The sequence below is a fragment of the Zootoca vivipara genome, chromosome 1 (genome assembly GCF_965207765.1).
Source record: "Zootoca vivipara chromosome 1, rZooViv2.hap1.1, whole genome shotgun sequence".
Lineage (NCBI taxonomy): Eukaryota > Metazoa > Chordata > Lepidosauria > Squamata > Lacertidae > Zootoca > Zootoca vivipara.
The window spans coordinates 24,929,680-24,949,811 of NC_142582.1; the positions used below are offsets into that span (position 1 = coordinate 24,929,680).

The 20,132-nt window shown below is 40.9% G+C and overlaps 1 protein-coding gene across 3 annotated transcripts; it reads right to left on the reverse strand.

Moving 5' to 3' along the window:
* Positions 1-210: 210 nt before the first annotated feature.
* On the reverse strand, positions 211-15,059 carry BBS5 (Bardet-Biedl syndrome 5). Of its 3 annotated transcripts, none has more exons than XM_088660716.1 (13): positions 14,881-14,964; positions 13,256-13,292; positions 12,229-12,311; positions 10,977-11,042; positions 8,039-8,088; positions 7,068-7,195; positions 6,467-6,602; positions 5,440-5,535; positions 3,809-3,871; positions 2,876-3,010; positions 2,682-2,765; positions 744-767; positions 211-623 (listed from the first exon to the last, which is right to left on the reverse strand). In XM_088660716.1, exons 3-13 carry the CDS (start codon positions 12,305-12,307, stop codon positions 522-524), a joined length of 963 nt encoding a protein of 320 aa, XP_088516842.1. In that variant the 5' UTR covers positions 12,308-12,311; positions 13,256-13,292; positions 14,881-14,964; the 3' UTR covers positions 211-521. The 3 variants fall into 3 exon arrangements, with proteins under 3 accessions (XP_088516842.1, XP_088516852.1, XP_034989289.2); XM_088660726.1 differs by lacking the exon at positions 14,881-14,964 and adding an exon at positions 13,421-13,520 and having other exon boundaries at positions 13,256-13,306; XM_035133398.3 differs by lacking the exon at positions 13,256-13,292 and having other exon boundaries at positions 14,881-15,059.
* Positions 15,060-20,132: the final 5,073 nt, after the last annotated feature.

Sequence of the window (20,132 nt, forward strand, 5' to 3'; positions counted from 1 at the left end):
GAAGCAAAAAATACAGTAAAAAGGAAAAATGACAAGACAAATTCAACATCTGTCAAAGCAACCAGTAGATTTCATAAAAGTAAACTTCATTTCTTAGCATACATCCAGGGTAATGGAATGTGCAGTATATTGGTGGAATGAAATAAGGGTAAGATTTAATGACTGGGTCATAGTTGGAAATTCAAAAATACTACATATTATCTCATGTTATTTCCTTTAAAATATTTTTATTTACACTCATATGAGACCAACACATATTTTAAATAATCAAATAATTTTAAATAATTTTAAATGTAACCACTGAAAGCACATACAATTACAAAACTGTACATTCCATGAATATATAATCAAATATATTTTATTATAACATGACAACTATACACTGTACATCATTATCTCTTCCTTCTTGTAATAGTTTTCTTGTAAATATAATCATCTCTATAAAACAGGGAGCTGTAGCTTTTTCAATACATGACTTTTAGAGACTAAACAGATTTATTAAATGTTGCTTTAAAATAATGTCATCCCATTACTTCCCAGAGTCCTTGCAGTGTGAAGCCATCTTTTAGTTTTTCTATAGCAAGCCCCAACTCTTCAGAAAAAACAGGCTCACGGTCCTGTTGCTTTTTTTCAGGAAATGAGGAAGAGAGGAAATGCAAGAAAACAAAGGTTAATATAATCAATTAGGCCATTAGGAACTAACACACTATTAAGTTTTAGTTAAAAATAAAATAAAATCTTACCTTATTTCCATCAGCAAAATAAGCCTACAATAGAAAAGTAAAAACATATCAAAAACCTTAAAAAGTAATTGTCTAAGGGTGATATGTAATGTTAGTCATACTCAAAGCAGACCCACTGAAATCAGTGGGCCTACAATTAACATTATATATCATCTTAAATATTTTAATTATAAACAGCACAACCTTGTGTGTGACTACTGAGAAGCCCCACTGAGTTCTATGGGGCTTATTCCCACGTAACTGGATAGTACTACAGCCTAAGAATTGAACATTTGTTAATTCAAACACAGACACCAAGTAACTCAGTTCAATTAAATACTTTTGTATCTAATTATCTGTTATATCTGAAGTGGTTATTAAAACCATGTACTGCCATTTTGTTTCATTTCCTCCTTATTCAGTATGAGTAACTCCATTTTATACTCTATCAAATAAAAGAAAAATCTCTTCGCCTTGACAGATATATAAAATATAGTATTAAACAAAGTAATTTCTTCTGCCAGTTTTCAAAATAGCTTGTTTAAACACAAAGGAAACACAAAAGAAATGCTTCTATAACTTACAGCAATTCTGAGCAGTAATTAAAACAGCTTTTTTCAATTTGATACACCACACTGAAACAGAGGTCAGGACTGTTGATTATTTCAACAGCATTAACACTCTTAAGAAATGTGTTCTAGTGTCATGTCTTTGGTGACTGTCAGACAAAGAGTGAAATATTCACATGAGAAATTTATACACATTTCTTTCCTTAATGAAGTAAGGAACCCAAACGTGCTTAACAACTCACCAGCTATTTGAAGAGGTAGAAGATATGTGATAGCATTTTGACCTTTGAAAAATCCAGTGTGATTGTAATAGATGTATTGTCACAGGTGCTCACTATAATGTGCAAGGGACTTCTGCCTGTGCTAAAGGATTTCCCCTTCCTGCTCCCAAGGGTCTCTGGAATTGAGGTGACTTTTAAAGGACCTCAGAAGTTTTATTTTGTTTGTCTTTTACAGGGCAAAAAAATAATCATGTGGATTCTTATCACTTCATGCAGCTGGATCACAAGAACAGCATTGCTTCAAGGTGGTTGTTTGCTAGCTTAAATGGAGCCACTCTGTTTAATCACAAACAACGTACAAGGAGGCACCTTCTCAAATGAATATGAAACGAGCAGGCGAGCAAGATATAACCTACTGCAAGTAGTCTCCCATTCTTCACGACCAAGAATTTTTCTGTGAAATACAGGGTTGGACCCAGAGATGAATGGAACTCCATTTATGCAGCGGGGCTTTCCTGGCCATTCCCCCCTCCCCCGCTCTAGTCCTCCATTACCAAAAACCCACCTGCTCCCAAGTGTCAAGGGACCCTCTGAAACAGTGTGGGATTGAGTACAGGGGCTTTGGAAGCACAGGAACCAATTTGGTGGGGCTGTCTTTCACAAGCAGAAGTCCCTCTATGCTTGTACTAGGCATATTTGGATCCATTCCACAAAGTTTTGTAATCTTCCCATAAGATCAGAAACATTAAGTGATGTACACCCTGACCCTGTCGGTATTTATTCAGAAGGAAGCTATGCTGGGCCAGTCACAGTAAGCCATAGTTCACGGCTTATCATAAATGCTGTCCAATCAATCCCACTTCACTCTAAGGCAAGTGGGAGGATAAAGCCACAAGGTTTATTTGAAATGGGGATCATGATTTTTTCTTGGCTTGTCAATTATGGTTTGTCAGGGAGAGAAGCCAAGCTTTGCTGCTTGTTCATCCTACACACACTAGAGCAGGAGTGAAGTGGAAGTGATCAGGCAGCAATTACAGTAAACCATTAAGTGTGACTTATGGTGGTGTGTGAACTGCGTCACAGAGTTGGGGGCGGGGGTCAAAGTATCACAGGACTACAGAATTAGAGGTAAATCAACAGAGGATAATTATTTTTCAGTAGAACCTCACCACAAAAGCATCTGTCTGCTCATCTGCCTCAATCTCTACATCATCCTGTATCTGTTCCACCGTCAGATCTTCTAGCTGCTGAGGCTGAAAATTAATAAATTAAAGAAAACACTTTAAAACCTAATCTTTAAATCTTGTTAAGTAAGTAGTAGCTAGTTTAATTTCTATAAATCATATTTTTAAAATAGGAATACCTTCTCTTCCATTTCGTAATCTACTCCAAATATAGGATTAACTGAAAAGACTTGATGTAATGATTTTATTTCTTTTGCTGTTCCCTCTAGTTTTTCCACTGGGTCAATCTTAAATCCAAGCACATAACCACCAGTCTATAAGAGAGTATATGTTGGAAGAAAACATATTCAATAGTTATCCCACAGTATGATGACCCAAATTCAGTAAAACCATTTTGGCTGAAATTGTGCAACAAAATGTTACACCATATCAATCATAAGCCACAGTTTTATTAGGAAGATGAGGCAAGCCATTATCAATTGAATCATGCTCAAGTATTTAAACCATTCAGATATACTGAAGCAATACAACATCAATATTAAATAAATACAGCAATTTAGTGGGGCTTTGCAGTGCATTACATGTTCATTATTAGTCATCTTATTTTTATGAATGGCTACAATTGTAAATATAGTGTTGCAAAAACAACGGAACAATTCCAGGTTGAAAGCTATTTTTAAGTACTAATCTCAACTGTGCCATGTGGAAAGTAATCAGCAATGACACATTCAAATTTGCGTTTCTGAAGCTATTTATTCACAAACAGTTCTACTCCCAAGAACTACTCAGGAGCAAATCATTTCAAGACTCTTTTACAGGGGCAAGGACTCAAAAATAGCAAGTGACCAAGCTGATATGCTGGTGTCTCATTCAGAGATTTGATTAGTCACCTGGTGCTCATTTATCATAGTCATTATTCTGTGAACTCATAACTAAGCTCTTCAAATTGCAAAGATCATACTACCATGACATCCTAATCAAAGCAGCAACTTCCTTAGGAATAAATATCACCAAGTATAGGTGATTGATTGAAGATGTTTAAGAAATGGCTTAATGGAGTTTTGTATGGAATGATTAAAAACTGAAGGAAGTACAATATGCCGAGTTCTTACCGCCTGAGAACTCTCAATGACAAGTGCCAAGCCGAATTTTGAGTCTCTGATCTTTACTGAACGCTGGTTGAAAAGTAAAAACAAGCAAAAAATGTGTTTGTTAAAAAGAATTACTGAAATATGACTCCTTAACAGAATTAACTGAAATTACTGACAGTGACTCCATGAATTACTCTATTTCCAGTCACTTATAATTTATAAATGCACATGAATTTTTAGTGAAGAACACTGAGAACATCGAAAAGTTGGAAAATATCTTACCTGGGAACTTTGATAGGAATTTTGTTCATATGCCTCTGACAAAAAACAACTATAATGCTCAGCTAGCAGCACTGGCCAAGTACCATGGAAACCATATAAACCAGGCACCCCCAAACTTCGGCCCTCTAGATGTTTTGGACTACAATTCCCATCTTCCCCAACCACTGGTCCTGTTAGCTAGGGATCATGGGAGTTGTAGGCCAAAACATCTGGAGGGCCGCATCTTGGGGATGCCTGATATAAACTAATGTGTTAAAAGTACAGTACTAGTGTACCATAGTGGTAAAGAGTGTGAGCTATGAGCTGAATTCCTCAGTATAGAGCAGGCATCCCCAAACTTCGGCCCTCCAGATGTTTTGGACTACAATTCCCATCATCCCTGACCACTGGTCCTCTTAGCTAGGGATCATGGGAGTTGTAGGCCAAAACATCTGGAGGGCCGCAGTTTGGGGATGCCTGGTATAGAGGAAATGCTATTGGCCTGCTGCAAAGAGGTATATGAATCTGACTGCAGATTTTTGGAGGTGGAATATCCTCCATGTTCTCTCTATGAGTCTAAAAGCTGACCAAACACAAAGTTCCATCCATCAGTGTATTCCTGCATAAGCACTACCTGACAAGGAAATACCCTGTTTCTCATATTTTAAGACATACCCATAAAATAAGCCATAGCAGGATTTTAAGCATTCAAGGAATATAAGCCATACCCCGAAAATAAGACATAGTGATAGGCGCAGCAGCAATGCCAGCCGCGGCAGGAGGAGGAGGAAAAAAATAAGACATCCCTTGAAAATAAGCCATAGTGTGTTTTTTTGAGGAAAAAATAAATATAAGACGTGTCTTATAATATGAGAAACACGGTATTAAATAATGCATGTCACAGCAAACTTATCCAGGACAAGTCTCTAACACCAAAGACATTGTACCCTTTCCACCATCATCCAGCTAAAAGACCATTCATTTCAACCACCAGAAGAAATACATACTGTAAACCCACAACTTATGCATATTTAACTTGTGCACATTCAGCTCTATGCACTTTGCAAATTTATAAATTAAAACTAAAAAGGGGGTGGGCATCTGGGAAAAAAAGACTTTGGCAATCCCAGCCGTCACTGAACCCTATGTGTTTTGACCATACACAATTTTGGCTTCAGGTGCAATCCCTGAAATGTACCACCCCCCATGCAAGTTGCAGGCTGACTCTATGTGCTTCTAAGATTTGTCAGCTTTGTCAAGTTTATATTAATATCCATTGACACTTTCCAAAAATTCCATAGTATTTCTTTGGAAATTATATATACAACAATTAAAATAAGGTAACCCATATTAATATTTAGGCAAAAATATTGTACTGTTATTGTACTTACAATTTGTAGATATGGGATACTGACATTAAAGCTGTCATTCATATTAGCATGCCAAACTACTCTTACATTTGTAACAAAAAAGGTACCCAGATTTCCCTAGGAAAGAGAGAAATTATAATTAGTTGGTACTAGTCTTCTATAACACTATATTAGGTCCCTCTGCATTTAAAATGTAAAGAGAATAGCATTTTTTATTTAAGAAAACTCACATTTAAATACAAAATCCACTGGTGAAACCCTTACTACAGCAAATCAGGGTTGAACCATAGGACAGTATAAGAAGCTTTCCATTGCATCTATAGGACTCAAAATAATATACCATTCAAGTTCGATGGCATGCAAGACACATATGCCAAAGTTAAAATAGCAGTATACAAAAATAACCTTTTGCTCTGCAATATTGCTTTTGTGCCTATTTTCACACACTAAAATAGTCACCACACTCTATTTCACATGCCAAATGAATATGGGTTGCATCTTGAGAAATGCAAGACGAATGAAACTTGTGGAAGTGACCTTCCCACCGTCTGCAGTGGCCTTCTAAATGTTTCTCCTCAGGAACAGGGACCCTCTGAAATGGGGTGGGGTGGGATACAGAGAACTCTGGAAGAAGGGGGGACTGATTGAAACTGGCCAGAACCAACTTGTGCTCTTCTTTCCTCTTTCTTTCTTCTTCTTTCCTAAGATGGTTCTGACCAATTTTGGTTAATTTCCCTCTCCTCCAGCAGCTCCTTGTGACCCAGTCAACACCACAATGGAGGGTCCCCTGAACCTCAGGAGTGTCTTTTGGGGAATGAAGGACAGGACAGTAGAGGGGTCAGGAAAGTCTTATGAAATTCAAGTAATATGATAGAACTTGCACATGAATATTAAAGAGCTAAGAATATTCTGCTGAACCTCAGTGCCATGTATTTTTCAAGTAGTCAGTTTCACAAGATGGTTACAGAACTTCTTTGCCAGATTTTGCAGGAAAGGCTTTAAAAAAATCACATTCTTAATTTCAGTTTCTGAATATATTACACTGTACCTGATCACTAGATAAATTCCAGACACCATTTATTTTGTCATATACTTGTTCTTTGGGTAACAATCTCAACTGCTTGTTTTGAATTAATGCACATCTCAGTTTAAGCTCACGGTACATTTTTGAAGTTTCATAAGCTCTAGGAATAATAAAACACGGTTTCAAACAATGATAAAAATGGGGAATAAGTATTTATACTCCTCACCTAACCAATTTGTCTCCTCTAACTTGAGCAACATGGAAGTACAGTAATTATGCCAGAGATTCTTGAGTTTAGCTTGAAGGAAAACCTCCACAATTGGATGCCCTTCTTCAATAAGATCCTTTATCCTAAAAAGCAAATTATCTGCCCATCCTGAGAATATTCTTATCTTGAAATATAAGGGTTGCTCTGTGTACCGTATTTGCATACATATGCACGCCAATCCCAAATTATTACCATTTCCTCACTGAACAAAATATATGCAAACCTTTCATTCTAAAAATGCATTGATTATATGGCATATGCAACTAAACCAACTAACTTCATTAGGATTGTGCTTCAGCAAGTATTTCCTGCTTCTATGCAAGACTAACACGCTTTAAAATAAAAAAGCTCAAGTACCTGTGTACAGCAATAACAGAGGCAAAAAGTCTGGGGCTTCCAGGAACCACATTTGTAAATATGAATTCAAAACGTGTATTGTTACATTTGGTTAATATATAAAGTGCTTCTGTCTGGCCTCTTAATTTCTGTGGGAGAAAAGATTTATAAGATTTAGTATATTAGTATTGCACTTTCCAAAAGAAATTAACAATCTTAATATTTATGTATTCTCAGTGTAATCGGAAACCAGTAACAATTTCCAGGGTAGTAGCCATGTTAGTCTGTTGCAGCAAAAGTGTCTTCTCACACTTTAAAAACTAATCAATTGCTATAAGCTTTGGCATGGTAGAGCCCACTTTATTAGATTCAGGAATTTATTACCCTCATCAAGATATAAGGGTTTTTATACCACTACAAGTATTAATTAAGTAATTAATTAATTGGGGTTTGTTTGGAACTGTTTGTCTTTTACCACTACAAGCATTGATTAACTTACCAGTGCAAGGATATCTGTGTGTTACACTCAACACTACTTTGTGAATGTTCACTTTACTTATTCTGCATATACTTATTTTGTATACATAGTTGTATCCATCTAAGTCAAATTCAGAGGACAACCACTGAAATAAATTGGTCACTTTGAATATGACTTAGCTGAATATAACCCCTAAGCTTTAAATGTTGTAGTCTGTATTATTCTGCATTTCATTTCTCTCTTTACTGCTTACACATTTCTCTCTCTCTACACACATCCTGCCAACTTGGGCAGCGCTGATAGAGTAATGAAGTGGACTTTTCTCCAAAGGTTTATACCATAATAAAGTCATTAGCCCTTAAGGTGTCACAAGGCTTTTTGTTGATTTTGAAATTCATAGGACTTGCTGACAATTAAATGTGTTTTAGAAGAACTGGAAAATCATGTCATTTGACGAGAGCATGTTACATATTTCAAAATGCGCTCTAATTCAAAATTTGTTTCGTAAACTCACCGAGTTAGCAGTTCTTGTTGTTGTGCTTATAAAGCAATTGTAGCCAACAGCTAAGGAATCAGGGAAAACAAAAACAGTATTGTTAAAGATGTAATTGAATATCTCCAGATAATCTGTCTGGTATATATTGCTTGCAAAACAACATCAAACCTGTGGTTACGTACAATACACTCAACAAACACACAAGACATAACCGGCTGTGCTCTTACAGAAATAAAATATATTATTCACTATATCATATCAAATAACTTATAGAGTTCAACAGAAATAACTCATAAAGTTCAACGGAGTAAGCAGAGGACCCAGTAGATCAGTTCATTCATGAGGTCCATACATGTACTAGTGTCTATATTGGCCTTGTTTCACCGTCCTGGGCTTCATCAGCAACTACTACTATGCCGTAAGAACCACAATCTTATTACATCACATATGAACTTGTACAACTGATGAAGACCAGGACAGCGAAACAAGGCCAATATTTCAGAAATCCTTGTCTAAACTCTGTGAAAGGATTCTGTGGAACTGTACAAGCTTCCATGTGGATTGTTTGGACTTTATGAACATAGAAAGACACAAATAGAATAGACACTAGTACATGTATGGGCCTCATGAATGACTGATCTGTGAATGAACTGATCTACTGGGTCTTCTGCTTACTCCGTTGAACTTTATGAGTTCTTTCTGTTGAACTCTCTAAGTTATTTGATATAGTGGTATATATTGCTGTCTGGAATAGAAAATGGTATATATTGCTGTCTGGAATAGAAAATTGCCCAAATTAAACTTAACCCAGTGTGCTAGTTGATTCCAACACAAGGGTTCCCGCTAGCACAACAGGTCTTCCTCCATCTACACCTCACCTCTGCCAAATCGGCTCTGGAGGATCAGGAGAAACTCCAGAACAGCACAAAGGGGAAGGAGACGGGGGTATTTCCATCTGGCAAGCAGAAGTGCTTGCTCTGAAGTAATAATCAGATGAGCCTACCATTAAATTGAATTCCTCCCAATGAAATCACTGTGTGACAGCTATGTACTAACTGTAGCTGCAGGAACACGTGCTGCTACTATAACAGTAAATCAATTCACAGGTAAACCCAACTAAATTAAATGAAACCTAGGCATAGTCTATACCACTGCAGTCTAATGAGACTTGCTTCCAGTAACGGGAGGCTGCAAATTTTCCAGTGCTTATTTTTCCATGGAACATTTTCTGTTTCATAGTAACAATGTACAGTTTTGGGCAAGTTTGGCACCTTCAATATTTTTTGTTTTTGTTTACTAAATACAAGTAAAAAAAGCAGGCTAAATCAGATCACTGTCTAGGGCAGGGTGGTCCAACACATGGCCCAAGGGGCACATGCGACCCTCAATGCTTTTTTGGTGGCCCTCAGCAACATCTGATTGGCCCCCCACAGTCCTTATGCTGCCTTCCCAAAGATGGGGGCATAAAATTTTGGCCTCACTCCTTCTCCCCTGGGTGCAACAAGGCAGTGTGGAGCCTGCAGATTCTATGTCAAAGTACTCTTGGGGCCCACTTGGAAAGAAAAGTTGAGTAACCCTTCTCTAGGGCATCAGAAATTTTCTAGGAACCCCAAAGCACTGCTTACTTTTGAGAAGACATGTGCATAGTTTTATATTTATATTTTACTTTTCAATCAAAAAACCTTACAACACACACACACACACAAACAAAGACAGTTACCCTCAGGGTAACAATCCAAAAAGGCATGACACAAAAGGAAAATGGATCGGGAAGGAGAAAAAAATAAGCAATCTCAGGTACAAGAGCTTAGTTTCAAGTCCTTTTGATGACCAGTTGGCAGTGGAAAAGTTCAAGAAGAAGAAGAAGTGTCAAAGTATCTGAGCACACTGTTAAGAGTGGCCTCCTAACCCTTCTCTCTCCTTCTTGAAGCTTGATGTAGTGGCTGCTGCCAGAGGATAGTTAATCATGGTGTCAGAGTTTTCTTATATAAGAGATGAATGGTGCAGACCTACCCCTCCCAAGCCAAGTCTATCCATCGTCTCAGGTCCCAACCCATGTTTGTCCACAATTAACTATGGTACATGTTTACAAAAGGCTAAGCTACCACAAATGCTATTTATATGAACAGAATAACATCACTTTGAAGAATAAGAATTGCTATTTGTTAGCAGGGAACTGTATCTTACTAGACTGGACATACTGTAAAAAAAACAGCTTTAGAACTAAGCTGACATGCCCTCGATAAAGATTATGAGCAAATAAGAACAGCCTGAAAAATTTCTGCCACCTAGTTTTATAACCCAGTAAAGGGCAAACCAAGTTTCTAATTGCCAGCACACTGGACCTGAAAGGAGGCTGACCACAGTATGTCATCCTTATTTATAATTTTTTAATATTACGGTATATCAGTCTGAAAGTTGTCCAACATTTAATGTTAGAAATGTGATGTAGTCATATGCTGAATCGGAACGCTTTTTATATGAAGTGATCTTAGGAAGTATGAAACACTGTGTGCCCCACACAAACAAATAGACAATTGCAGTGTGAGTTGGCAAGGGACAATGCAAAAGTCTGCAAGGCTTTCTTATTTTCAAGAATGCCAGATATACCTAAGGAAAGTTAGAATTTTCTGTAATGTGCAGAATGCTTTGAGAACATTTACCAATGCATTCTTTACATGGGAATAATTATGTCAATTCTAACAACTAATACAAAGGTAGTATACACAACGTTAATAGAGTGATGAAGGTTACAGTAAAACCAGAGCCTTCCACTCTGATCCTAAAGGTGTCTAACACCTCTGAAAATGTTGGGACTTACTTTCAAGCAAGTGTGCTTAAGACTGGGGTGTAAATGTCTCTCTTTGAAGCAGCAGCAGTACCAGGTGAAGGAGAAAAGCTTTTGATTGACCAGTTAATTTTTTAATGGTATAGAAACAAAGGAAGGGATACTTACAGAGGTTGACTCTAGGCAATACTATGGAGTGCCAAATAATTCTCAAGTTTGTTACCAAAAGTCTGCCTGGAAATTTAAAAAAAAGGGGGGGGGGAATCACCAGATAATTTATAGCAAAATTATTCTAATACTAGACAGACAGAAAACACATAAAGGCTATCCTACTCAATCCTATGTACTCAGTCAGGATCCTCTACACCCAGTATCCCCCATCCATTTATTAATGTCATATATATAAAACAAACAAGAGGGGTGTGCAACAAAACATGGAGCACTCCTGTCCTGGGGTTTCAGCCAACCATGATCTTCTCTAATATACTCCATTCCAGCCCACCACATTTTTTGTTTTTTCTCCCAAGAGCCAGCTTTTGATTCTGTGGTCACTTGGCTTGCTCACTTTGCGATGTTTTTGTACTACTGCAAATCTAACAATCTTCACAAGCCTACTGATACCTCCCTCTTGTGCAGGGATAGTGATATTTTGACTACATAAGGATTCCCACTCAGAGAATGAGTTCACTATTTGGGGTAGGGTCATTGCTCAGTGGTAGAGCATCTCCTTTGCATCAGGAAGGTCCCAAGTTCAACTCCAGGTAGTACTAGGAGAACCCCCTGACAGAAACCTTAGAGAGCCAGTTAGTGTAAACAGCAATAGGGAACTCGATAGGCCAATGGTCTGAGTCAGTATAAGGCAGCTTCTTATTTTCCTATGTAGAATTCCAAGAATAATAACCCATTCAAATCTGCTGTACATGAAAATAAGCAGAAATGAGTGAACGGCAACTATATTAGAAAAAGAGATTGGGCAAGCAAACTCCCACAACAAAGACCTACATACTATCTAAGATCTGCAGGAGGGGAAGAAATAGGGAGCTGATATTAAATAAATCACAAGGATATAAAGGCAAGATATAAATAGTTATAATAAATAAATAAATACACATGGCGATCTTGGACATCTGCACTGACACATCATCGTAATATCTAATAATAGCAAACTCAGGTGGCCCAGTGCCAATCACTCGGGAAGCAAAATGCTGCAATCCAAAAATAAGGTCATGGCTTCTACATACGTGGGGAATCCCCTAGGCATGCAAGAACACACATTTGTGAAACAATAAAATAACACTGGACAGAAGGTGGGAGATAACCCTCTTGCTTGACAAGAACCTGCAAACTTTTAGCTTGGAACAGAGTGCTAGTGGCATTTGCGAAAGAGGGAGAAAGGGTCTATAGAAACCAGAAGTTGTACCTTTCTCTCCATTGTTTCCTTTGGTATCTTCAACAGGATCCAAACAGTCAATGAGAACTTCTCCTGGTCTCATTTTCATTTGCCTATAACAATATTACATGTTAAGTTGCTGCTTCAACCCATGATTTTCATTTATTTAGGTAAACCAGTAATATCCCAATGAAACATTTTGGGACAATAATGCTCACCATGCATAAACACAAATCCAAGATCTATACTGTAATGACTTTGGGGGGGAAAACTTGTCCTTTCCCTAACCAAAAAGAGTCATGTTTCCAAATGAAACACTAATTGAAATGGCGGAGTTGCGCAATGACATCCACCTATCTGCATTTTGCATTACTTCTCATGAGCACTGAAAAAGTTAAACAAATATTTTAACTGCAGGTTCCAATCAAAGTAGATTCCTGCAAGGAGGGATGTGTGGCATCTTGGTAAGCTTGCTTCCATTCTGAAATAAACAAGTTTATTTATTTATTTTTTAAAAGTGCTATTAATCCGGCTTGTTATTTAAATAATCCCATTGGTAGCCACCAGTGACAAAAAAAATAATAATCAAAAAAACTCACTCACAGGTGGGTGCACAGAATACCATGCAGGTGAATGAGCAGGCCAAGTGACCAAGCAAGCACAGGCCAGAATCCAAGCAAGCTGGCAGAGGATAGAAAAAACCATCCTTCATGTCAATCACACATATACAGAGGGGCTGCTGGAGGAGGGTAGGGCTCTCTATCCTTCCTCAATCAACCTCATTGACTCCAGTTTTCCTGGACTTATTTACAAAGTTGCATTGGTCACATCTCCAGGGCAAGTAGCAATGGGTCCCAGGTCAGTTCCCAGCCAGCATGGCCAGCAGCTACTCTTTTAACTGCTATGAATTTGTCCCAACACTTTCTTATGGTCATCACTACATCTCATGGCAGCGAATTCAAGCCATCTTGCGTCAACAGGCACATGGTACATATTTACGGACCTGGTGAATATTGTATAAAGCATAACCTGTATAAGCAAGTCTAAAATCACTTACTTTTCTGTTCTGTCCAGGCCAGAGACACCTTTTTCTCCTTAAGTAGTAGATCTAGAGTATAGCATCTAGATCAAGGGAAGTAATAGTACCACTGTATTCTGCTCTGGTCAGACCTCACCTGGAGTACTGTGTCCAGTTCTGGGCACCACAGTTCAAGAAGGATACTGATAAGCTGGAACGTGTCCAGAAGAGGGCAACCAAAATGGTCAAAGGCCTGGAAACGATGCCTTATGAGGAACGGCTTAGGGAGCTGGGTATGTTTAGCCTGGAGAAGAGAAGGTTAAGGGGTGATATGATAACCATGTTCAAATATATAAAAGGATGTCATATAGAGGAGGGAGAAAGGTTGTTTTCTGCTGCTCCAGAGAAGCGGACACGGAGCAACGGATTCAAACTACAAGAAAGAAAATTCCACCTAAACATTAGGAAGAACTTCCTGACAGTAAGAGCTGTTCGGCAGTGGAATTTGCTGCCAAGGAGTGTGGTGGAGTCTCCTTCTTTGGAGGTCTTTAAGCAGAGGCTTGACAGGCATATGTCAAGAATGCTTTGATGGTGTTTCCTGCTTGGCAGGGGGTTGGACTGGATGGCCCTTGTGGTCTCTTCCAACTCTATGATTCTATGATTCTAAGTATCAGCCATGGAGAGAGATATTGCTGCATTTTAGATTGCCAATTTGACCAATTATCAATTTAAAAAACGATAGGCCACACTTTATCCAGTTTTTTTTAAAAAAAAAAATCTTCATTTGTGTTAGCCACAAGCCACAGCAAAGGAATAAATAAAATGCAGATATAGCTAGATGGTTGGCTATACAAAATATGTTCCGAAAAATTACGACTCTACAAATAAAGGAGTTAATACTGTCCTTGATCATTTACTGTATCCCCTTTGATTTCACTTCTTTTATCCCCTTCTTATTCCAACGAGCCCCACCCCCCAGCCCCACTCATCCTCACAATAACCCTGTGAGGTAGGCTAGGCTGGGCCTGAAAGATACAATAGTGGTTGTGTGAACGGGAGAAGAGCTAACCCGCAGATCTAATCCGGAAGCTGCATACAAACCGCATTTTAAAGCATATCTCCCCCCTTCAAAAGAATCCTGGGCGCTGTAAATTTTAAGAGTTACAATTCCCAGCAACTCCTTAAAAGTACGACGCCCATAATTCTTTTAGGGAACAACAAATATGCTTCGGACGGGCTTTAAAGGTGTTGGGAAAGTATATAAATTCAATAAATGATATTGATATTGATATAATAATATATCAAGCGCGACTTTTTTGTGTTCAGGAGCGGAGAGGCCGTTGGCGTTCAGGGCCCTGAGGAAGCCCACTTAACAAATAAAAGAGCCCCGAGAAGAGCCGTGCCCTACAGAACGTGGGGAACCAAAGATGCGTGTGCAAATCCCGAGTTTTATTTTTAACGGCGAGGGCGGAATCCTCGGCTCCCGCAAGATGGAGCTGACAGGCTGGAAGGAAACGGCGCTCTCCGCTCTCGAGGCCTCGAAGCGGCAGCTTTGCCAACGGCTACCTAGCGAGGCCGGGGCCTCGGACTCCCTGTAGCGACAGAGCCACCCGCGCGGGGGACACAGCGAGAAAGGGAGCCCCCGTTCGCGCGAGAACACTCACAGAGAGGAGATATCGAAGCGGACGTCCCTGTCCTCCCACAGCGAGTCCGCCGTGGCCGCCATGGTGACCGCCGGGGCCCGTCTCGGCGTCCGTGCGCCGTTCCTTGGCAACTCCCCGACGGGCGCCGGCTGCGGACAAACTTCCTCAGCGCGGCGGCCGAAGAAGCCTGTTGTGCGCATGCTCCGGGCTTCTAGTACGTACTGCACGTGCTTCTCTGCTGCAGCCGCTCCCCGCTCTCGTTAACGAAGCTCGGCGGATCAAATTAGGAACGCCAAGGCGCGCCTGCAGGGTGCGTACAGCAAACTGGTTTCCTGGGCCCCTAAGAATGCCAGGCGGCCTGGATAGGAATGCATTTATTGCCGAGCCTACTTCCCAAGGGCTCTTGCAAGGATAAAAGTGGGAAGAGCAATAATGGTATGCCGCCTGGAGTTCCCTGGAGGAAACTCAATAACATAGCTGTCAAGTTCTCCCTTTTTTTTTTAAGGGAAATTCTCTTATGCTGAATAGGCTTCCTCGCAAGAAAAGGGAAAACTTGACAGCTATGGTCAATAATAAACGTTCCATTGAGCCCCGTCTCAAGCAGGGGTGGGATTTGTGCGCGTTGCTTTCTAACAAGATTTCAAAACGTCCTCAGAAATTATGCCTGACTGGGAGGGACTAGGGATGACGCCCCTTTCGGAAGCTTCGTCCTAAGGGAGGGAGGCTTATCTCCCAACAGCCAGCCGGATGGTCAAAACCAGGGCCCTCTTAAGCATACCCGGCACCGTGGTGCAAATATCCTTCCGCCGCCTCCCCCCCCTTTCCCATAGTTGTCGACCTTTTGGCTGGGGGGGTGGCATGATGTGGGCCCAGGACTCCCGTGGTGCAGGGGGCAATAACCAGAGGCGTAGTAAGGTCAGGTGCAGGGCCTTCTTAAGCTGGGGTACAAAGATCCCTCTAGCGCCCCCCCCCCAATTTCCCACATCATACATTCAACACACATTTAAAACTGTAGCTTCCCACTCACAGAGCTACAGTTCCCAGGATTCTAGAGGAAGTCACGTGCTTTAAATGTGTGGTCTACTCTAGAACTGGTGTCAGCGGCTGAACACAGAAGGTCCCTGGTTCAGTCCCTAGCATCTCCAGGTATGCTGGGATAGGACCGTGTAACAATCCCAGAGGGCTGTTGTAAGTCAGTGTAGACACTTTGGAGTTAGGTAGGCCAGTGATCCAACTCTGGTTAAGTTATCCCTCTATAAAAGGAATATTTCATTTCCTCAGGTCATGTGTCCCCTGTTAAACTGGCATTTTGGAGGAGGTTGTCCCATATAATGGATGGGGGGAGGGGGGAGGATTCTCCTTTATGGAAAAAGAATAGGATTAAGCAAATAAGAGAGCCAGGGAAGTATAGCAGTTAAGAATGTTGGTCTAGGACCTGAGACCCAGGTTCAAATCCCCACTCAGCCAAGAAGCTCATTGCATGACCTCGGACCAGTTGTTCTCTCTCTTCAGAAGTTAGTCCTGTGGATGAGGACTGTATACTATGGGTTGCAGCTCCTACAAATCCTGCTCAGAGTAAACCCACTGAAGTTAATGGGCATGATTAATTTAGGCCCATTAATTTCAGTGGGTCTGTTCTGACTGGAATTTGGTTGGATACAACCCTAGGGCCTCTGCAATCCTAACCCCCCTTTCCTGCGAATAAACCCAGCTGAATGAAATGAGGTTTACCTCTGCAAAGATGTGGTTAGAATCTCCCTATAAGGCTGGCTTCAGTCTAATATCACAAATCCATATCCTGGGTTTGCATCATGAGGCACATGCCTAGGGTTGCCAGACGCAATAGAGGACAGGACTTCTGTGCCTTTAATTGCCCTGCTCTCTTTTGAGTCTGGAAACCTTAAAGAGAAGCCAGCAGACCCTTTGCTTGGAAATTAAACAAAGGGTCTTCTGGTTTCTCTTCAAGGTTTCCAGACTCAAAAGAGAGCAGGGCAATTAAAGGCACAGAAGTCCTGTCCACTATTGAGTCTGGCAACCCTACACATGCCAAACAGGGACTTCTTGATTCACAGAGCAATATTTTAGCCGCTGAATTGCACCAATATATACAACGATATGCTACCAAATTATTTTTTCTTTTGCAGGGAGAACCAGGATTACCTGGCCCCCGTGGTTCAGAAGGTGCTCCTGGAATTGGAATACAGGGTGAAAAGGCAAGAATTTATTTATAATTGGTCATGGAATTATGTGTGCTTTTTATTATCTTCTATGAGAAGCTTCTGGTTCCAGGTGAGCTCGCCAGCATCTCTCCTGTGAACACAGCTGCTCCCCAGAAGTCAACAGTGGCAAAACCTGGAGCCATCAATGAGACAGTCATCCCAGGTATTTCGTTTGTCAAGGAAAAACGAAGGAAGGAGAAGATGCCACAATTTGATGTATCACAGCTGGATGAATGGGGAGCCCAGATGAATGCGGAGTTTGAAGAAGCGGAGAGATTCAACCTCCTTGTGGAATAAAGGCTCCTCTTTCACTGGAGCACTGCCTGTCTGCTCCTTGAGTGCTCTTTGTTCACAGATTTTGGACTTGTCCTGTGGAGCACTTCCGGTTCTCCAAACCCAGAAAGCAGTACGTCTCTTTGCTGCCAGGTGGACTTGGTGGCAAGTTGCAAATTGGGTAATGATGTACAGGTCCAGCTGCTGGGTGATGACTTTCTCTTGAGTTTTGACAGTGGCGGAGGCAAGGACGACAGCTTCCGGCTGCATCCCATGTAATGCTTGCTAAATAGCCTGTCTTGTGCATTTGAAACATCACATCTGCGTGATCTGCCTGTGTTCATTCTGTTTTCATTCTGTATTTTTAAAAGGCTGTTTATCCTTTTCTTCATGGGTTGGCAGGTGAATAATAATTACTTGGACTATTCAAAATGTGCTAAGGTATCATTGCACCACTAGAACTTTGCTGTATTTAAAAATTCAGGGTCCCCCCCTAAAAACATATACCAGTATATTCTGTGTTGGCTTTCTAGACTCTAGATATTTGCAATTCCTACTTTGGAGCACAGAGTGAAATACCAGCTCTTCTTGATTTTTAGGGGCTGTACATTTTATTACTTTTTTTTTTTGCAGTGAAATGTCACCAACAGAGTGACATTAGTCCATGGTTGGTAATTCGCACCATGTACTTGTTAATGGTAAGCTGGGGTGGTTGTCTGTAGCTCTTTCACTGGTTTTCTCTGGCTGTTTTTCTGTTTCTCAGTGCACTTGTTTAAGAGGAAGTACAGAAGAAATAATGGCATTCCCTCACTTCATGCTGACATTTCCCTGTTGGAAAAAGAACTCCGCCATGTACACCTGCTCCATTGGTTGGTTCGGAGAGTTTCTTCATGTGTTGTATAAGCTAGCAGAAATATCGAAAAACACAAATTACTTGGAAGGTTGGGCAGTGAGGGAATCATGCCACGTTTGGGTTCAAAACATTTTATAGGAATAATATGTTGAATAATAAAAAAAATACTTCCATGTTCATCCTTTCCTGGGTTTCTTCTGTAGTTCTGCTGGCTGGCCTTGTCCAGAATGTTTATATTGATGTACCCATAATAAATGACTTAAATCATGAAGAAGAGGAAAATCGACCTCCTGACCTTGGACATGCTCAACGACCCCGACATGTTCCTCACTAACCCTCCCACAGTGGACACTTTCCAGATGGACCAGCTGTCGGGGAGAGGGGAAGAGGGGGTGCGTTGCCGAGAGTGAGAGAGCGCATGCCAAATCATAAACATAAGGTGTCCCATGTCTTGGCGCCGGCAGAGGCAGGGACCGGCCCACCTCAGTTCCGTCGCACCTGAGAGCCGGGCTCGTTCCACCCTCACAGAGCATTAACCTTACTTATAGGAAGGATTCTGGTGGTCCCTAAATGAATATTCCTTTATTGAAATGATTAAAAATGCTTTGCTTATATTTTTCTACGGTAATTGCATTTTTCTTCTTTTTGTTTTAGTGTTTGGTGGTTTTGTGGGTTTGGTTTCTTTTTAACTGTCAAGTTTATAAAATATTTTAATATGCTTTAAGCTCCCTTAGGCTACTTGAGGAAAGGCAGGGTATTAAATCTATATAATTAAAATTAATTAGATTCCATAGATGTCACACCTGTGACAGGTAAAAACATTTTTTTGAAAAAACAGCGTCATCTGTTGGATGTCAAAGCAACACGCACTATACTAAATACTTTACTCCCAGGATGCCTTGGGGTGTCGTCCTTCCAATGTGAGCGTGCAGAGACTGCTGGGAGTGGCTGGTCTGCGGCTCCTTCTGGGAGGGCAGGGTCCGGATCCTGCCCCTTCGTCACCTCGCCTCTCCCTGCCGCCCTCCCCATATCTGCCTTGGAGAAGCAACTGCAGCTGGCCACCTGCCCCCTCGCCAGGGGAAACCGCCAGGCCCTCCCCAAGATACGCATGGGGTATGTGAGGGAGAGACAGAGGGGTCGGGGTGGCAGATTACATCACTCGGGAGGAAGATGACGTCACACATCGGGGGGACCAAAGAGGGGTGTTGTGACGTCATGCTGCTGCCCTGGGAAATGGGGGCACTGAGTGGAGGAGGAGCATGCCTTTGGGGAGGAAGAATGGGGTGGGGTGGGGTTCTTCCACGGTTTATTTTGGGGGTGGGGGGATTTTCCAGAACACCTGTGGGTGGGGGAGTCTTTTTTGGGGGGAATAATTGTCTGCAAAATGAAGGGGACTCTGAAGGTGTGTGTGGGGGGTCCTCCCTGCTTTCAATGGAAGCCACAACAACGCGTGGCCAGGTACAGCTAGTGTGTTGAATAAAATTAAAAATGGTTAGGCTTTCAGAAATTACAGTGGTGCCTCGCAAGACGAATTTAATTCGTTCCGCAAGTCAATTTGTTTTGCGAAAAATTCATCTTGCAAATCGCGGTTTCCCATAGGAATGCATTGAAATTTCTTCTCTTTTTTTCCCCATAGGAACGCATTAATTAAATTTCAATGCATTCCTATGGGAAACCACGATTCGCAAGACTAATTTTTCGCAAAACGAATTCGTCTTGCGAGTCACCATCAGATCGCCGGACGCATTCGTCTTGCGGAAAATTCGTCTTGCAGGGCATTCGTCTTGCGAACTACCACTGTATTATCACTATGAAACATCACTATTTCATACCTATGAAATATCACTAAATACCAAAATTGTGACAACCAGTGTTCTGTTAGTTGGTGGAAAGGTGAGCATGCACATGAAATACAAGTCTGAGATGCC